Source organism: Volvox carteri, assembly GCF_000143455.1.
Source record: "Volvox carteri f. nagariensis unplaced genomic scaffold VOLCAscaffold_5, whole genome shotgun sequence".
NCBI classification, from domain to species: domain Eukaryota; kingdom Viridiplantae; phylum Chlorophyta; class Chlorophyceae; order Chlamydomonadales; family Volvocaceae; genus Volvox; species Volvox carteri.
In genome coordinates, this window is record NW_003307548.1 from 169,401 (window position 1) to 186,335 (window position 16,935).

At 59.2% G+C, this 16,935-nt stretch overlaps 2 protein-coding genes across 2 annotated transcripts; both read right to left on the reverse strand.

Annotated features, from left to right (window-relative positions):
- Positions 1–5,082: 5,082 nt before the first annotated feature.
- On the reverse strand, positions 5,083–5,682 carry VOLCADRAFT_56561 (uncharacterized protein; the record flags this gene model as incomplete). Its single annotated transcript, XM_002947134.1, has 1 exon — positions 5,083–5,682. A coding segment is annotated over one exon (600 nt), but the record flags the coding sequence as incomplete, so codon positions are not given.
- A 3,311-nt stretch (positions 5,683–8,993) lies between these two features.
- VOLCADRAFT_103273 (uncharacterized protein) lies at positions 8,994–16,822 on the reverse strand. Its single transcript, XM_002947135.1, has 11 exons — positions 15,674–16,822; positions 13,660–13,970; positions 12,998–13,194; positions 12,638–12,692; positions 11,714–11,872; positions 11,251–11,310; positions 10,739–10,831; positions 10,374–10,505; positions 9,839–9,907; positions 9,498–9,542; positions 8,994–9,211 (listed from the first exon to the last, which is right to left on the reverse strand). Exons 1-11 carry the CDS (start codon positions 15,711–15,713, stop codon positions 9,074–9,076), a joined length of 1,299 nt encoding a protein of 432 aa, XP_002947181.1. The 5' UTR covers positions 15,714–16,822; the 3' UTR covers positions 8,994–9,073.
- Positions 16,823–16,935: the final 113 nt, after the last annotated feature.

A 16,935-nucleotide genomic window follows, 5' to 3' on the forward strand; every position in this document is an offset into this window, starting at 1 on the left:
ACCCGATTTGTCCAAGCTATCTACCCCGGACTTTTCGAAACTGTCAGCCCCGGAGCTGCCCAAGCTTCCCGCAGCCAGCGGCGATGGCAGCGTCCTGCCTAAAGTTGACTTCAGCAAATTGGAGCTGCCGGTGGCACCAGCATTTGAAGTGCCAGACGTCGGCGGCGCCGCCGCTGACGTGTCCAGTGCTGCCGCAGCGGCGGCGGCCAGCGTCGGAGCTGCCGCTTCCGGCGCCTTGTCCGGCGTCACGTCCGCCATCGGCGGCGCCGCCAACAGTGCTGCCACCGCCATCAACAGCGCCACGGGAGGGCTGCTGGATGAGCTGGACCGGGAGCTCAGCGGCGTACGGAGTGCTGTACAATCTGTGGCTGCATCCGTTGAGACTGCCGTCGGCGGTGCGGTCAGCTCAGTGGAGGCTTCCGTCGGGTCCACAGCCGGACAGGTGTACGATGCACTGCCACCGCAAGCACAGGTGGGGGGAATAGTAGAGGGTGATATGGGCGCGGTAAAGCTGCACCTGAGGATTTATATACATTCCGACCCTGATCACTATCCCAAACCCGATGCCACAATACTAAAACACTCTTCCGTAAAGCTTGTCCCCATCCTCTTTGGTACCTGCTGACGCCAAAACCCTTTCTTTGTACTTCTTCACGTGATGATGCAATCGTCTATCCTAATGGCTGCCCTCTTCTCGGGCCTCCCTGGCCGCCTGCAGGTCATTGCCAGGGACGTGGGCGATGTGGTGTACGCCTTCGCCTCCCATCCTTCCTCCACGCTTGTGCTGGCTGGGCTGGTGGGAGTGCCCCTGGGTATCAAGGTTTATGTTGACAGGTGGGTGGGTGGGTGGGTGGGTGCAACATAGCAGCGGAGGCGCGGGGTAGAATGCATTGACGGTGTGTAGTCATGCCACCTGAAGAGGTGCTGGGCCTCGGGCATCAGCAGCAGAGGTAAAGGAAGCACCAGGGGATCAGGATGAGGTGCAGAGGCTTGCCTGAAGGATTGGGTCTGAGGAAGCACCTAAGTACGGTGGAGGGGAGGTCGGAGTCTAGGCGAGCGGTGCGGCGGGAGGGAGACGGGAGGGAGATGGGAGGGAGCTGGAAGGCACGGCGGAGATGGTGTGGAGTTGTGGAGGGGCCCGTTCCGCCCTGTAACGATCACGAACCAAACGAAGTTAAGACGGAGAGCGGACCCGATGGGGCTTGCGCCCGCCGTGAACAGCGCCGGCGCGTTACAGGTCCACCCATGTACGTGTAACCGAGGACGGCGGGGTTGTGGGACCGGCCGGGTGTACCTCTTTCCTTGGCTGTTTGGTGCACGGACGGGCGCCATCGCTTGTCAGGGAGGGACAGGGCGGCTGCGGGAGTGTGCGTACTGCAGTACGACGCTGCGAACCAGGCGTGGGCGCTGCAATCGCTGGCTCGCCATTTCTTCACATAATCCGCCGCCGACGCCGCTGCCGCCCTGGTGTCGTGTCCTGCACAGGTACGGTGGGTACAGTGGCGACCTGAGTCCCGCCACCGTTAAGGAGCTGCTCCTCAACGAGGATGTGCTGGTGGTTGATGTGAGGACGGAAGCTGAGCGGCAGGTGGGGCTGTCTGGTGTGTGTTTCGTGCGGCGGGTTTCAGTGGGCTTCAGGAGTAGGAAGGTCACGTCGCGTGGGAGGCGGCCAAGTAGGTGGTGAGCTGGCGACGTGTTAAACAAAGTTGCAGGAAGAAAGGAAGAAGTGTGGGTTGCGCAGCCCTGACACGCAGCACTGTGCTGGTAGTAGCTAGCAAACCGCTGCTCGCTTGTGCAGTCCTCCCCCATCCTCCTCTCCCCTTCTCTCCTCGGGGGCTTTGCGATGGTGTCGGAGTCAAGTTCCTGGTGCCGCCAATCCTTCCAGCATTTGCGCGTCCTTGCGAGCTCCTGGATTCTCTCCATGATCCGCGACCCCTGTTTCCCCTTTTTTGCTTCCCTGGCACGCTCTCCCGCATTGTGTCCCATGTAACACGGCGTACCGCGGTGGCGACATCGCTCCCCACACCGCACCGCAAACAGGAGTCCGGTGTGTTGGATCTGCGCAAGAGCGCCCGATTCAGCGCCGCTGCACTGCCCGCTGATTCGGTCACCTTCTCACCCAAGTGGGCGCGTGAGGTACGGACGGTGTACGGGGGATGCATGCGGGGATGCATGAGGGAGGGCCAAGAAGACGGCTATGGGCCGCAGGCAGGACCCTAACGGGAGGGGAAGGTAACGGAGGAACGGTTGGGCTGGGAGGTTGTGCTTGGGGTGGGGGGCTTGGCGGAGGGGGGGTATGGGAGAGGCTTGGGGCCTCACGCGGTGGACATCAATGCCATGGGAAGCAACGGGCCCAGGCAGCGAGCTTCTGGACCTGGCGTGCGCTGCGTTGTTTATCGATTTCTTGTCCATATGTTTCTATGTGGGCTGGTGGGGCTGTCTTCAGCTCACTGGACTCCTGGTCGGCTTGTTATCGCTTTCGACATCCTTTTAACTTCCTTCCTGCATCATGTTGCAATGCGTCCCTGGCCCCACTTAGCCCGCTCCTTTCCCCCCGTTCCGTCCCCTAAACCACGTAACAGTCCAAGGCGGGTGAGCGGCTGGGCACCACCACCACAGCGCTGCTCATCTCCCGTCTCAACCGTATCCGCACCCCCCTCACCAAGGTCGTCATTATGAACAACAACGTAAGGACGGGTGGTGCAGTCCGGTGTGGAGGAGTAGAGAAGGACCTTGGCTTGTTGGTTGAAGGGTGGCTTGTTGGTTGAAGGGTGTCTGGAGTCTGGGAGGGTGTCTGGGGGTTGAGGCTGCACAGGGGAAAGCGGACGAGCGCGGAATTGGGTTTTGTCAGGAGGAGGAAATGGAAGAGGAGGTGGTCGGCTGGCGGTCTCCGGTCGGCAAGCCCACGCAACCGCAACTTGCCTGTCCTGTGCTTACTCACCCCGTATGGCATCCGTTCTGTTACGCCCCTGCCCCGGCCATGTGGCACCCATCCATCCTTCCGCATCGACTGTGCCGGCTACAAACCTTGTTATCGGTCCTTACAGCCGATCCCTCCCGCCCCAAACCATCAGGATGATCTGGCTGCTCGCGATCTGGCCCGGGCGGTCCGGGCTGCGGGGGTGCTCCGGGTGTACGTCATGGCCGGGGGGTTCCAGGTGAGGGTTGCTCCGGGTGGCGGGTTGGGGATGGGCCTGGCGGATTGGGGTAGTATGGTTAGGTGGAAATGGGACTCGGAGGGGAGTCTTGGGGCCCAGGGAGGCCTTGTGAGGATGTAGCTAGGATGTAGCGGGAGAAGAGAAGAGAAGGGACAGGTAGTGCGGTTTCTTTGCGGAGGGCCTTCAGTTGCGTTGGTCGCCAGCTATCCCTGATTCTTGCCACAACACTGTCAGCTTGCCTACCCTATCCCTGGTCCTGGCCCTAGGCCTGGTCGGCTGCCGGGCTGGGTGTGGCTGAGGGCAAGACCGACTACGATGCCTCCGCGCTGGTGGTGCTGCTGGATGAGATTGCGGAGATTGCGGGTAAGGAGGACCTGTACATGGGTGGAGGGGTGGGAATCCGCCTGGTCTGACGAAGAGCCGAGGACCTGACCCGTGGGTCAGTGTCCCCAGGCCACCTCGGCCAGGCTCCGGAAGTCGGCACTTCCGAGATGTTTTAAGGCGGCTTCTCCGCAGCCCCCGCTTTGCTTCCTCTCCCCTTCGCTCTTCACTGCTCTGCGTTCGCTGCTGACACTCCCTGCGCGACACCTAGCGCCGAGCTCCGACCTAGGCTTTCTCCCGTCCCAAACCCCTTACACAAGCCCTTTCCAGCCCTTCCTTGACCTGCCGCGTCCCGCCTTTATATCCCGCTTCTTGCTTCCCACCTTCCCCCTTCAGCCGTTGTGGGTCCCAAGCTGCGTGAGCCCGCCTTCCTGGCCACAACTCTGGCTACCTCCTCCCTTGCCGTGTACGCGGCAGTGAATTACCACACCACCTTAAGGTGAAGACCAGCACACGCCTACGGGGCCATTAGTGTTGGTCGTCTCGTCGGCCATCTGCCTTTTCGTGATACTTCTGCTTGGGCGCATTATCTTCCCTGCCGTCCTATGCATTTCCCGAGGTGATGGGTACTTATTGAAGGCCCTATGGAAGATTGAATGCGGTTGTGTGGATGTTTCTGCTTGTGCGTGTGTGTTTGCGTGTGACTGAGGCTTGCTTGTTTGATGGGTTGAGCTGCAGGGCCCATCGAAATCCAGCATTTGGCATGTCGCTCCATCCGGAGCACATCACGAACGCTCTCTCTGCCCGCCCGTTCCGCCCCCGTCTACACACCCAGGTACTTTGCCGTTTGGGGCATCTTTGCCACCATCTACTGGCGCCTCAGCCGCTACAGCAGCCCGCAGGTGAGCGAGTGGCAGTCAGCTCAAATCTTATGCAACAAAGTAAAAAAGTAAAAATCAGGGTCCCGGAGCGGCAGCGTGCCGCACATTGCGAATCGGTTAGGAGGGCAGCATTCTGGGTGAGGGCTGTTGTGCACGCTGGCGGTGGTCATGGCGTAGAGATATGCTTGTGCCTTGCAAAATCTAGAAGACATTGGTGGGCGGCGGCGCCGTCGTCATGCCCTCACCTTTATGGTCCTCTTCCTTCGCTGTCCAGCGGTTTTTCGTTTACGGGTCCACCACGTATTTGCGTCCGGGTCATGTTCTTGTCAGCGGTTTTTCCCTTAATTGTCCAGTTACCCTTCTCTGTTTTAGTCTCCCTACTAGTTCTTTGCGAATGGATCCGGTGCTGGGCCCGCTTGTTGGTACAGGAGTTCTTGGAGGACGTCAAGACGGGTGCCCTTGCAGCTGCAAGCGCAGCTGCGGGAGCTGCGGGTGCTGCTGCTGGCGCAGCGGGAGCCGCCGCTCGCGCCGCGGCAAGTAAGCCTCCTGTGCTGGCGCCAGCGGCTGCTGCCGCAGCGCTGCCGCAGCCGACACCGGCTCCTGCCGCCACAGCGGCACCGCTGCCACCGCCTCCCCTGACAGAGGCCTCACCGGCGGCCCTGGCAGCAGCGATGGCCGCAGCTGGGATAGCCCCGCTGCCGCTGACTGCTAGCTCCTCGTCTTCACCCGCTGAGCCAGTGGTAGCCGAGGCGCCTGCGCCCGCTGAGCCAGTGGTAGCCGAGGCGCCTGCGCCCACTGAGGCAGTGGTAGCCGAAGCCCCTGCGCCCGCAGTGGTAGCCGAAGCCCCTGCGCCCGCAGTGGTAGCCGAAGCCCCTGCGCCCGCAGTGGTAGCCGAGGCGCCTGCGCCCGCAGTGGTAGCCGAGGCGCCTGCGCCCGCAGTGGTAGCCGAAGCCCCTGCGCCCGCAGTGGTAGCCGAGGCGCCTGCGCCCGCTGAGGCAGTGGTAGCCGAAGCCCCTGCGCCCGCAGTGGTAGCCGAAGCCCCTGCGCCCGCTGAGCCAGTGGTAGCCGAGGCGCCTGTGCCCACTGAGGCAGTGGTAGCCGAAGCCCCTGCGCCCGCAGTGGTAGCCGAAGCCCCTGCGCCCGCAGTGGTAGCCGAGGCGCCTGCGCCCGCTGAGGCAGTGGTAGCCGAAGCCCCTGCGCCCGCAGTGGTAGCCGAAGCCCCTGCGCCCGCAGTGGTAGCCGAGGCGCCTGCGCCCGCTGAGGCAGTGGTAGCCGAAGCCCCTGCGCCCGCAGTGGTAGCCGAAGCCCCTGCGCCCGCAGTGGTAGCCGAAGCTCCTGCGCCCACTGAGGCAGTGGTAGCCGAAGCCCCTGCGCCCGCAGTGGTAGCCGAGGCGCCTGCGCCCGCTGAGCCAGCGGTTGTGGAGATAGCAGCTGCCACCATTCCCACACCAACTGCGCACGTGGAGACGTCAGCGCCTCCCGCTATGGTGCTGCCACCATCGCAATCACAAGCCCCTGTCTTGCCCATTGCAAGCGACACCACTACCAGGGCGCCGGCGGCTGCAGCAGCAATTGCAGCCGCCGCCGCTGCGGCGGCGGCACCAGTTCGCCCAACGACAAACGGAAACGGAAACGGCTCGTCCAAGGCCGCTAAGGCGGCGGCAGTGGAGAAGGTGCCAGTGGTGGCAGTAGAGGCGCAGGCCTCTGGGGAGAGCTCGGGCAGCGAGTAATTAGTCTGTTGAGTGGTTGAAGATAGGGTGCAGGGCATTGAGTGTGCCACCTCTACATAGAGCTGTGTGCAGGTTATTTTTGCTTTCCCTTGATGCGGCGTTTTGACAGGTCTCCAGGAAGAAGGTGCGTGAGCGAGGCGCTGCAGTGAGCGCGTTTTTGCGGAAAGAGGAGTGGGCTTGTTACAGGGTTTGTTGAAGTTGGAGATGCTCTGAGGCACGGTTGTAGTGCGGGTGACGGTTCACACCTGGTTGCGCAAATCAGTTTTGTTGGATGCATAGCGAGACAGCAACAACCCAAGTTACTTGGGACGTGGCGAGGCCCACATGGTTTTGCAAAACGGTTTCTTTTGTGGAAATGGCTTTTCAAGGCTTTCAGTGGCTCGCACGAACGCATTGACGACGGAGAGTGAGGAATAGCGAGGGTATGTACAGTGAGTTCTGGGTTGCATGTTATACGGTAAGATATCTACAGGAAGCTGTACAACAAGATGTTCGATGTGCACAGCTGTCGCCGTTTCATGATTTTGGCGCTGATCGCGGATTTTTGCCTCTGGAGCAGGTTTATCTTTGGTTGCCAGTTTTCCTGTTGGTGCCTCCTGTCCTTGGATTCCGGTGTTGCGCGAAGGCCGTCCCTATCCCGGCCGTCAGCGAGAGAGGTAGAGAGGGCGTTGGGACGTTGGGATGGCGGTCTCAAACTGCAAAGGCATGCTGTATCGCCACCAATGGGTAAGTTGCAGACAAGCTGAGCGATAGTTTGTTTTTGAGCGCATGCTTTGCTTCGCTACGATCTGGGCGTCTCCCGGGGCCAGACGTATCCAGCCACACGGACGTCTGCGCTCACGGACCCCCGAGCGTGCAGCCGTGTTTGGCCCTTTATTGCTGCGGCTGGTCTTTATGATGATGGTAGCGATGTTCTATCCTCCATATCTTCCGATTGGTCAAGGTCGCTTTAAGCCGACCTTCATGGGGAGGCCGACCTTCATGGCCTCCCCATGAAGGTCGGCTTCCCCATCAGCCCCCTTCGACTTTGAATGAAGGGATCTTGTATACGCCTCTCCCTCCGTTGGTCCGAGGTTTTTGCCAGCCTGAATGCCGAAGAGGATGGCGCTACCTTGCCTGCTTTCTCGTTGTGGTAGTGGTTATGGCGGTTTCTTATCTCGCTTGGTTAGGTTGTTTGTATAGTATGGCTGTTGTGCGTTACGCGTTGTTGATCCATTCCCTATAGGGTTCGCTGTAACAAGGCTGAGCTTCGGCACCACACTTGATGCCCTCAGTCAAGACACTCCCAGCCCCCCTGCTCCCAGTAGTACATTCCCGGTCTTGTTTCGCAATCCCGATCAGCACCCTGCATCATGGCAACCCGTTTCAAAATAGCCGACGTTCTGGCTTAAGCTAAAAGACTAAATGAATGCAAAAGTTCATTGCTCGGCCGAGACAGTTGCCGAACTAGGCAGGTGCCAGAGATTCCTGCGTGTACCAAATCCAAAGATGAGAACTCGACGTGTCAGCGATGGGAGTGGTTCCCGGCTATTATGTGATACTACAGCATCACCCCTTACATGAGCTTTACGATATCGTACAAGAGCGGCTTTACCCCCAACCATTACACTCGCGGCAATTCAACTCCCATCGCTCAGCCATGGGTTAATCCGAAACCAATAGACAAACACTTCTGCGCCGGCGTGGAGACGACGCAAATGAAAGCGCTGGACTATGCGGCCACCCCTAGAGCCCTGTCAGCACTGATTATTGCTCTCCAATGACTCTATTGATCTCCATCGCATAACTGAGATTTGCGTATCTATCGTAATCAGCAAAGCCGGTCTCGATGCGCCGTGCTGATGCGCTCTGCCGGCAGCGAGCTGAGCGTAGCACCGCGGCCTAAGTAGCTGCGATAGGGAAAGCGTGCTAGCTCGTCATCGATCTTTGCCAAAACAAAGTCATATATCGCTTTATTGTTTTTTTTGTTGCTAAGGAGAAGTTATTTCATTTTCTGGGAAAACGGTTGATGCGAAAACCCAGCGGCCTGGCGGGCGCCATACCCCTAGATGTCTAGTCATCGCCCTGGTCATCGCGTCGCCGTCTCCGTATTCCATAACGCTGGGATATGTGCGCAGGACACCAGGTTCTTCGCCGTCACCTGACTTCCTGAAATATGCCTGTAACCGTTCCTTGCCAAGACAGGCACTGGCTTGTATTGCCAGGTATTGCCAGGTTAAGTGCTTTGCCGTGCTTTGCCAGAAACTGCCGGGATGGGCCACGACAGACGTTGGCAGCGTCATGCAAATAAAGTGGCTAAGTAGCAGATCCTGGCAGATCTTCCCCCAGCTGATGGAGTCACAACTGCAACAAATGCGTCTAGCTTCAAATAAGGCCGCGCAAGCAAGGGGCCTTACATAAGTGCATCACGTACTTGCACCTATTGTTTCTTCATGTCCTCCCCCCGCACGAGAGCAGCGCGCGCACAACGACAGCAAGGGAAGCCGCCTGCCGGGTGGGCAGCAGGCCGCCATCACCCCGCACGTCCATACCGCATACATATGTCCGTAGACTCAATGATGATCATTTATATCCTTTCGGATGTAATTTAGATGCAAAACTGTGAATGCACATGTTTGGCCAATTCACTTCAGCTCAGTTGTTCCGGAGCTAGGATTAGTAAGCTTTCACGGCTTTCAAGCAAAACCCAATCATACCGGGAAACGGTAAATCTTCCCATTCTCAGTGGTTACAAGGCCCTTTACGCAAAGCTCCCATGGCCGCTTAGGATCGATAATCTAACTTGATGCCGGCAAACAAAATCTAAAACATGTTCCTAGATGGTGGTGACGTCCCTAGCTAGCCAGCCAGCCAGCCAGCTAGCCAACAGCCCACCTCCGCGTGATTTCAAATATCCGTGTTTTCGCATCCTGTATTAATCATTTTTACACATTTTGACCACCAATTAACCTTGCGGCGGATCCAAAAGCCGGCCCCAAAAAGCTCACAGGCGCCGCATAAGGCCCCTCAGACTGTTGCTCCCCGCCAGGTCCCCCGGGTCCAACTCGAACAACGAGCTGACCGCCAGAGAACCACGTGCGTTGTCGTACACCATGTTGCGTTCGTACCGTCCAGCGCAGTCCTGCAGCACCACGAAGGTTGGCGGGGGGGGCCGTAATCGGTTCATGACTAGTTGGACGGGAAGAGGACCAAGGTGTACGGCACACGTCCGGTGTGCATGCGATTTGGGGCTGGAGTTCAAGCAGGTATAATGTTTGGATCTCCACCAAGCCACTCTCCAAGAGCAGCAGCACCCCCGGCCTCCGCCCCCACTGACCGATCCGTGTAACATCATCCAAGACGTTCCCCCCCCCCCGAACACAGGGCCCCCCTAGCGGTAAGAAGTAACCCGCCAGCTATATCGCCACCTGCAGGTTGACCCCAAAGCCGCCGTTGTTGTGGATCAGGTTGTCCTTGGCGCGGGGAGTGGACACCGGGCAGGTCGAGCAGGGCGGGGCAGGGCGGGGCGCGGAACGCACGAAGGGTTGAGCGGGTGAGAGGAGCAAAAGGGCGTGATATGGAGACAAGTACTGCGGGGTCTCAATAAGGACCGGCCAGATGGTCGGAGCAATACCACCGCGGAGCACGCTCTCTCACACACACGCACGCCCGCAGGAGCCAAACGCGCAAATAAAAGGCCAACAAACCGGGACCCAAAGCACATGCCGTTCAACCTGGGTCCCTTTCGTGAGTCATCCGCTCCCCTTACCAGCAGATCGGGAGAGGCCCCACTGCGAACCAGTACTCCGTCAAGGGAGTTGCCGTACACGTCACAGCCCTTACGGGAACACCAGCCAGCGGGGATTTAGTAAAGGAAAGACGTTGATGGGTTTGGGGATGTAGGGTAATTGTGTTGTGGAAAGCGTTACAAGTTGCACATTGACGTGCATTTAAACGGAATATAACGGAGCGCAGCGGGCCTCGAAGGGCTTCGAAGGGCCGCCGGGCGGTTTCATTATATTCACAGCTTCATAGGTTCCACGTTTGCCTAGGGGTCAGGTGTACAAACCGCCACCACACCTGCATGGTACGCTTCAGGTTTCTCAATACCATTACCCATTGCCGTACTGCCTGTTGCGTGCAGATGGTTGGCAGCAGGCGACAGCCCACACTGCGTCCCCTGAGAAGTGGTTAGAGGGGTGATCTTTTTGCAAAAAGCATATCAGCATGAACAGGCCAGGATAAAGGAACCAGCCCGGGAGCTCAGCCCCCAGCTGCCGCTGCTGTACATACAGCCATCTCACCTGCACGGTACCGCCCGTCATGCCGTACAGTAGCCCCGGATCAATGGCGGGATCCAGGTCGAATTCCACAGGCAATCCCCCAAAAATTGCGATGCCTTGGCGGGCACAGTCATGAATACGGCAATCCATTATCTGCCGTACATGGATACGGGTGTACGAGGACAGGAAGGAAGCATGTTAGATGACGCAAAGTAGGTCCTCCCCGCAGTGGTTTGACCACCTAACGGGTTACGATGACGTGATGCTGGGTGGAAGGGGGGTTGGGGAAATACTGGTCGCGGTCGCTACAGCAAAACACACACGCACAGCCTTACAAACGAGTAACGTACGAATGGATATCCTGAGGTTCCGACGTACTACCGTACCGCCGTACTTGCCTGCGGGCTCGCCCCTTCCACCCCCACTCCCGCTCCGGTGGCGCTGCTGATATCACAATCCAGCAGCCGGGGGGAACCGCCCTGCAGTCGTACACCGGCGGCGGGTTAAAGATGAGGTGCTGATGCCGGTGCTAGTGCTGGTGCTGGTACTGGTATACAAGGAATGGGCAAGTGAAACAGTATTGGAAGAATTGAGGCTTCCTGTCGGCCACAGCAGCATATGCCGTCGCGTGATCATGATCACATTACAAGGCACCGGCCCGGTACGATATCGGTACGGCAGGTGACCGACTTCCTTCCGTAGGTCCCTCCTGTCCTGTGCCTCTCCCATGTCACCAGACGGGGGCAAGGCATGCGGACATAACACACACACAGAAGACCCACACAGGCGAACCACACACAGAGGACACGGGCACAAACCCCAAATGTCGCCCTGGAGCCCCCAACGGACCCCCCTCAGACGGGGCCAGAGGTGCACCCGCACACAGACCCGCACCCACCCGAATGAACACACCGAAGTTGTTGGCCACCGACTTGGACGAGTGCCGTATCGTAAGGCCCTGGTTGGCGTCAAGACGGGCGAGTCCGAGAGGTCAGCCGGATACCGTTTGGGGATGTCTGAGCTCGAGCTACGGCTTCGGCTCTTATAGCATTAGGACGTGCTCACGTTCACATTTCAAGTATTAGTATTTCTCAAATATTTTGATAATCCAAACATTCTACACTCCGAATAATATCATACTTTCACACAGGGGGCGCTCCGTTCCTCAACATACGGGGCAGGCGATTGGGCTGTATTGCATACCGCCTCCACCATACCGCCAGGCCCCCACCCAGGGCCATAACGCGGGTGGACCACCTTCCCGGGAACCCGCCCCGCCGTGCCGTTCAGTGCATAGTCCACTCTGTTGTATGTCAGTCTGTCCTCCCGTCCTCCTCCCCAACCGCACCGGGATCACTCACCTCCAGGACAACCCCCTCCGCCCCCCTCTGCCCGCCGGAGGACCGTCCACCGCGACCCGGCCCCCCGTCTCCGGAGGCGGGACCCGCTGTGGGTGCGCTGACCTCTACCGTACTTTGGTACGGCTCCGAAGTCTCCCAAACCACCTCCACTCGGGCTCCCTGGGGACCAGCAGCGCCGAAGGGAGAATTACCTGTGTTGCGAAAAAGCGGAGGAGGACTCTACTGCCGGCTGACGTCCTAAGTACCCAAACTGCCTTACGACGGAATCCAAAGTGGTGCGGCTGGTGCCGCTGCCCGACGGTACCGGTGCAGTGGGGTGTGTAGGTCAGGTAGGGCCCCGGCCTCCCCCCCTGTGGGGCGTTGGCAGTTGTTCTCCTTGACTTCCCTTTGCTGCACACACACATTTCCCCCAAACCCCCTACCCTTCTTGGAGCACACCGCGAGAGAGTGCCCTAACTCCGCTAACAGCCCGGAAAAGTGGTTTCGCTGCGGTAAGCGGCGGTTTCACCATCAGCGTCAGGTAAGGCCACCTCCAACTCTCCTACCCGCCCTCACCTACCCACAGACAACTCCTCACCGTCCGTAAGCTGTCGATAGCCCCACCTCACCTCACCTCACCTCACATTACCGCACACCACATCACCAAGGGCCATACATGTCGACAGCACGGCTGGAAAACGCGCGTCCACGCGCGTCCTTCCTTGCCGTGCACAGCGCGTTGTTTGGAGCCCGGAATACGGTACGACACCACACAGCTACAACACCCCGGGTTCCCGGGGGGGGGGTAGTCCCTGAGGAGGTCCCGCCGTGCTGCCTCCACACCATACCCCAGCAGCCGTACGACAAACTTGATGCAATCATCGTCATCATCGACACATCATCGTCATCACCATCCCCGCGTTCCCCCGCCCCACCCCACCTCACCTTGGGCCAGGTCCTCACAGTAATCGGCCGCGACAGCACCAGCCTCTCGCGGTATCTGAGGCAGAACCGAGGTTAGAGAGCGAGTGTGCAACAGGCGGCAGTGCGGAGAAGCTGAGAGGGTGAGGGGTTGTAGAGGTGTGGTGGGTTGTGAGCGGGTCGTGAGGGAGCTCGGAGGAAATAACAGTACAAAGCAGTACAAAGCAGTACAAAGCAGTACAAGCAGTACAAAGACGGGAAGACGCACCTAGGCAAGAGCATGAAGACAAAGAACCGGCACTCCTTTATCACACTCTCCTCTATCTCATGCAGCAGCCGTACATGCTTACACAGCCCGCCCGGCCTCCTTCCCCTCCCACCCACCTTCCCGCCGCCACGAGCACCACAGCCCCCTCGGGACATGCAGCCACCGCAGCGGCCAGAGAACTGTAGTAACCCCCCGCTGCGGCGGAGGAGCCAGGCAATAGGGCCCCCTCAACCACCTTCCGCTCGTCCAAAGGCTCCGGAACCACGTAGCAGAAGACCTCCTCAGCCCCCTCAGCGGCCCCCAGCTCCGGCTTCTGCACTTCAAGGGACATGCAGCAGATGGGGACACGTTGGTAAACCCTAACCCCTCCTTCCCCTCTTTCCCTCGTCTTCGGAGACGCGTAGTAGGTCCCTCGGGGGCCCCCTTAGCGCACCGGCAGCCGCTCCCCGATCCTCCCCAACACTTCCCATCCTTCCCATCCTGATGATTGCCATTTTGCACCTCTTCTTTATCTCCACTTCGCCTCCCCCCGCTCCCCTCCCCCCCTCCCCTCCTGCCCAGGCCAACAGCAGTACATCCAGGGCCCCATGGGCCCCCCTCATGTGCCCGGCTCCCCGGCTCATGGGCCCACGGCTCCCCTCCCCCCTCCCCCCTCCCCGTACCCCAGCAGAGCCCCGGGTGCCCCACCTGACCCGACCCGGCCCCGCCCGCCCAAGTAACCCCCATCCCCACCCCCACCGCACACGCAGTCCCCACCTGCTGCCACCCACCCACCCACCGGAGGGAGGCCTCCGTCGCTCGCCACGGACACCGGTGGCTGTGGTGATGCAGATGCCGTATCTACATATGACGACAGCAGCGGCCCCGTCAGCAGTGCAGCAGCCAGTAGCCCCACCGCCCGTCTGCGACTCATCACCAGCGTGGGGGGCACCGTTTGCCTCTCTGGCCCCGCCTGCTGCTGCTGCTGCTGCTGCTGGGCCGGAGCGGAAGTGCTGCTAGATGCCGCCGCCTCCATGGCTGCTGCTGCTATTGTTTCTGCTCTTACAGCCGGCTCGGCCGGCACCGGACAGCTGCAGGACCTCGGAGCATCTGAAATGGCAGCTGGCGGGGAAAGACTGCTTGGTGGGGAGAGGCCCTGCCGCCATCCCTTCCGTCGGCATCGCACTAGTCGTAATGGTAGGGGCGGGTGCGGAGCAGCACAGTAAGGGAAGTCGGCAGTAGCGGGATTGCTCGTGGTGGTGGAGGTGGAGCTGAAGGTGGCCACAGCAGCTGCGTCATGGCTAGAGCGCCAGGCGGGCGGGCGCTGACGTGGCAGGAGCTTGAGGAGCTGCTGGGGATGAAGCCGGTGATGTGGTGGTTTGCATGGAAAACACTTTACCGACGTAACTTGTAGTAAAGGTGCGGAACAGGAGGTGAAGGTTGAACACATCGAGTCGACGGTGTGATGGATGGATGTTTCGTCACGATTCCACCGAATGCTAAAAGAAAGCGACTTCAAGGAAGTTGAAACGCTTGTCCACAAATGCTCAAACCCTGTAACGCGAGAATCAAACAGATTATATAGCTGATACGCCCGCCGCAACCTCGACAGACGCTCCGAAACATGCCACTCAACATCTTATTTTAGGCGTAGCCAAAAATGTGGTTTGAAGAGGGGCGTCAGAGCGGCGTCGTACGGTGCAGTTAGTTGGTTGTTGTTTTGAACTGCTATTTGATCGGTGGTGTTTAGTCTTGTCAAATTATCTTCCGGACTCGGCTGCTAGTTGATACGAGCTCTCTTTACCAGAACAGCTGCTAGCTGCCGCTGTTATTGTCCGTTGGTCAGCGGTGTGAATTTGATGACCTTTTCTTTAAGGACAGTCGTGTCTATATAACTATTTCGATAGTTTAGCTTTGCTTGTGGTTTCTAGGTTTTGAAGGCCAGCTGCAGCACTGTCGTTTCCCTGCCACCTGGTTTCCGCACCATCGACTTGCCACATTGCCAGGCAATTATTGCACACACTGGCTGTCTTCAGGCACCCGTAAATCCGGTACCCGCTTACCCACAGATCGACCCCAAAACCTGTTATTGTCCGTTGGTCAGCGGTGTGGGTCTGGCGACCTTTCTTTATAACAACCTTTCACTTATAACAATATAGAGACAATCTCTGTTTTGTGGTGCAGCCCTGAGAGGAGCTTCCAGACATTACCGGAGCCTTGGCCCTACATCTGTCGCCGGGTGACAGAGTCGGCTGCGGGCAGTGCTCCGGGCTCGCAGCCGCCTTGCTTCATGAGTGCAAACGACCATGACAACAATTGCGCATTTTGTATTGTTTATACAAAGGACAGCTGACTACCCTGAGAATGTGGCCATTCGCTTTGCGCGCGTTCGTTGAGGCCGTCCTGGCTAGCGTACCAGTTTCTTGCGGTATGGCCGGGGGAGCTGTGCGGACTGCATCACCGGGGAGTGGCTCCTCATAGCAGAGCTCCAGTCCGTGCTGACGTTAGCAGTCTGCCGCGACGGTATTCAGTCATCCAGTATTGAGGGGACCTTGTTTTCATTAGACAGGTAAGGCAGGACAGCGAGCATGGCATGCTGGTGTTGGGGAGGCATGCCGCTGTCATTTATCATTCCTGCTGCTATTGTTGCTTGTTTCTACCCAGGGAGGTCTCGTGTAGGCTAACGCATTCGATACCTTGTATCCGCGCTTATTAAGTACGCAGGGCGTTTCATGACCTTAGGGCATCTATCTGTGCGCCCTCGCCGCACGCGGCAAGTGATTCGAGAGATTTTATTGGTATGCTTTGCGCACCTGTTGGGTATAACGTCACAGCGTTGTGAGAGTGCGGCATTATGTATTGCGAGCGAAAAGGTGATTCTACCTGGATGGACAGTGAGCGGTCGGAGCCTGGCGGACATAAACGCGTGATACGTGTTAGGACCAAACGGACGAACCTAATTTTGCTTGAGCACTGTGGCACCTATCCCGGGCAAATACCAGGATATTTACAATGCCTAGCTTGGGTTGTGACCTTGCCGTGACAGCTAGGCAACGCATATGGGCGACGCCCATAGGCTGCGGAATTGAACACACCATATCCGGCCAACCTAGAATGTGGCATCGAGTTGTTTGGGTGGTTGGTGGATTGCATGAGGAGCGTGTGTGATTAGGGCTGAGGGAATGTGCTTTTGTGGTTCTCTTGATGCGCAGCCGTTGTTGCAAATGTTGACAGTGCGAAACCGTGATTCCAGGTTGCAGTAAATGGTAGCGTCGGGCTGACGGGTATGTTGTCTACTGGGGTTGCAGGGGCGGCTTGTGGGAAGGTCCGGACGTTGGCTCAGGCTACCTCGACGTATGGATAGGCCGCGTCCAAGTAGCTGCCGGTTAGAGCTGCCCTCCCCGTCGGGCGATAGACGGGGCGCGCACCGCGATATCGGCCCCCTCCTCGGGGATAAGGAGGCGTCTTGCTGACGTTTAGCCCAGTTGGAGGGCCCCCACACGCTGCGGGTTAGAGCTGCCCTCCCCGTCGGGCGATAGACGGGGCGCGCACCGCGATATCGGCCCCCTCCTCGGGGATAAGGAGGCGTCTTGCTGACGTTTAGCCCAGTTGGAGGGGCCCCACACGCTGCGGGTTAGAGCTGCCCTCCCCGTCGGGCGATAGACGGGGCGCGCACCGCGATATCGGCCCCCTCCTCGGGGATAAGGAGGCGTCTTGCTGACGTTTAGCCCAGTTGGAGGGCCCCCACACGCTGCGGGTTAGAGCTGCCCTCCCCGTCGGGCGATAGACGGGGCGCGCACCGCGATATCGGCCCCCTCCTCGGGGATAAGGAGGCGTCTTGCTGACGTTTAGCCCAGTTGGAGGGCCCCCACACGCTGCGGGTTAGAGCTGCCCTCCCCGTCGGGCGATAGACGGGGCGCGCACCGCGACATCGGCCCCCTCCTCGGGGATAAGGAGGCGTCTTGGTGGCGTTTGTGTTTTGGTCAATCTGGACTTGGTGAGGGGGGAATTCTTGAGGGAGGAATCACCCCAGGCGCCTACCCCGGCGGTTGGTACCGCTGCACCACTTGCTTGC

Excerpts from the sequence above, each read along its gene's own strand:
- VOLCADRAFT_103273 (XM_002947135.1), bottom strand. The coding sequence starts at position 15,713 with ATGCCGCACTCTCACAACGCTGTGACGTTATACCCAACAG. Across the intron at positions 13,195-13,659 it reads GCGACGGAGGCCTCCCTCCG|AAGCCGGAGCTGGGGGCCGC; the intron begins GTGGGTGGGTGG and ends CTTGAAGTGCAG. Across the intron at positions 9,543-9,838 it reads GGGCCTCTCCCGATCTGCTG|GACAACCTGATCCACAACAA; the intron begins GTAAGGGGAGCG and ends CCCCGCGCCAAG.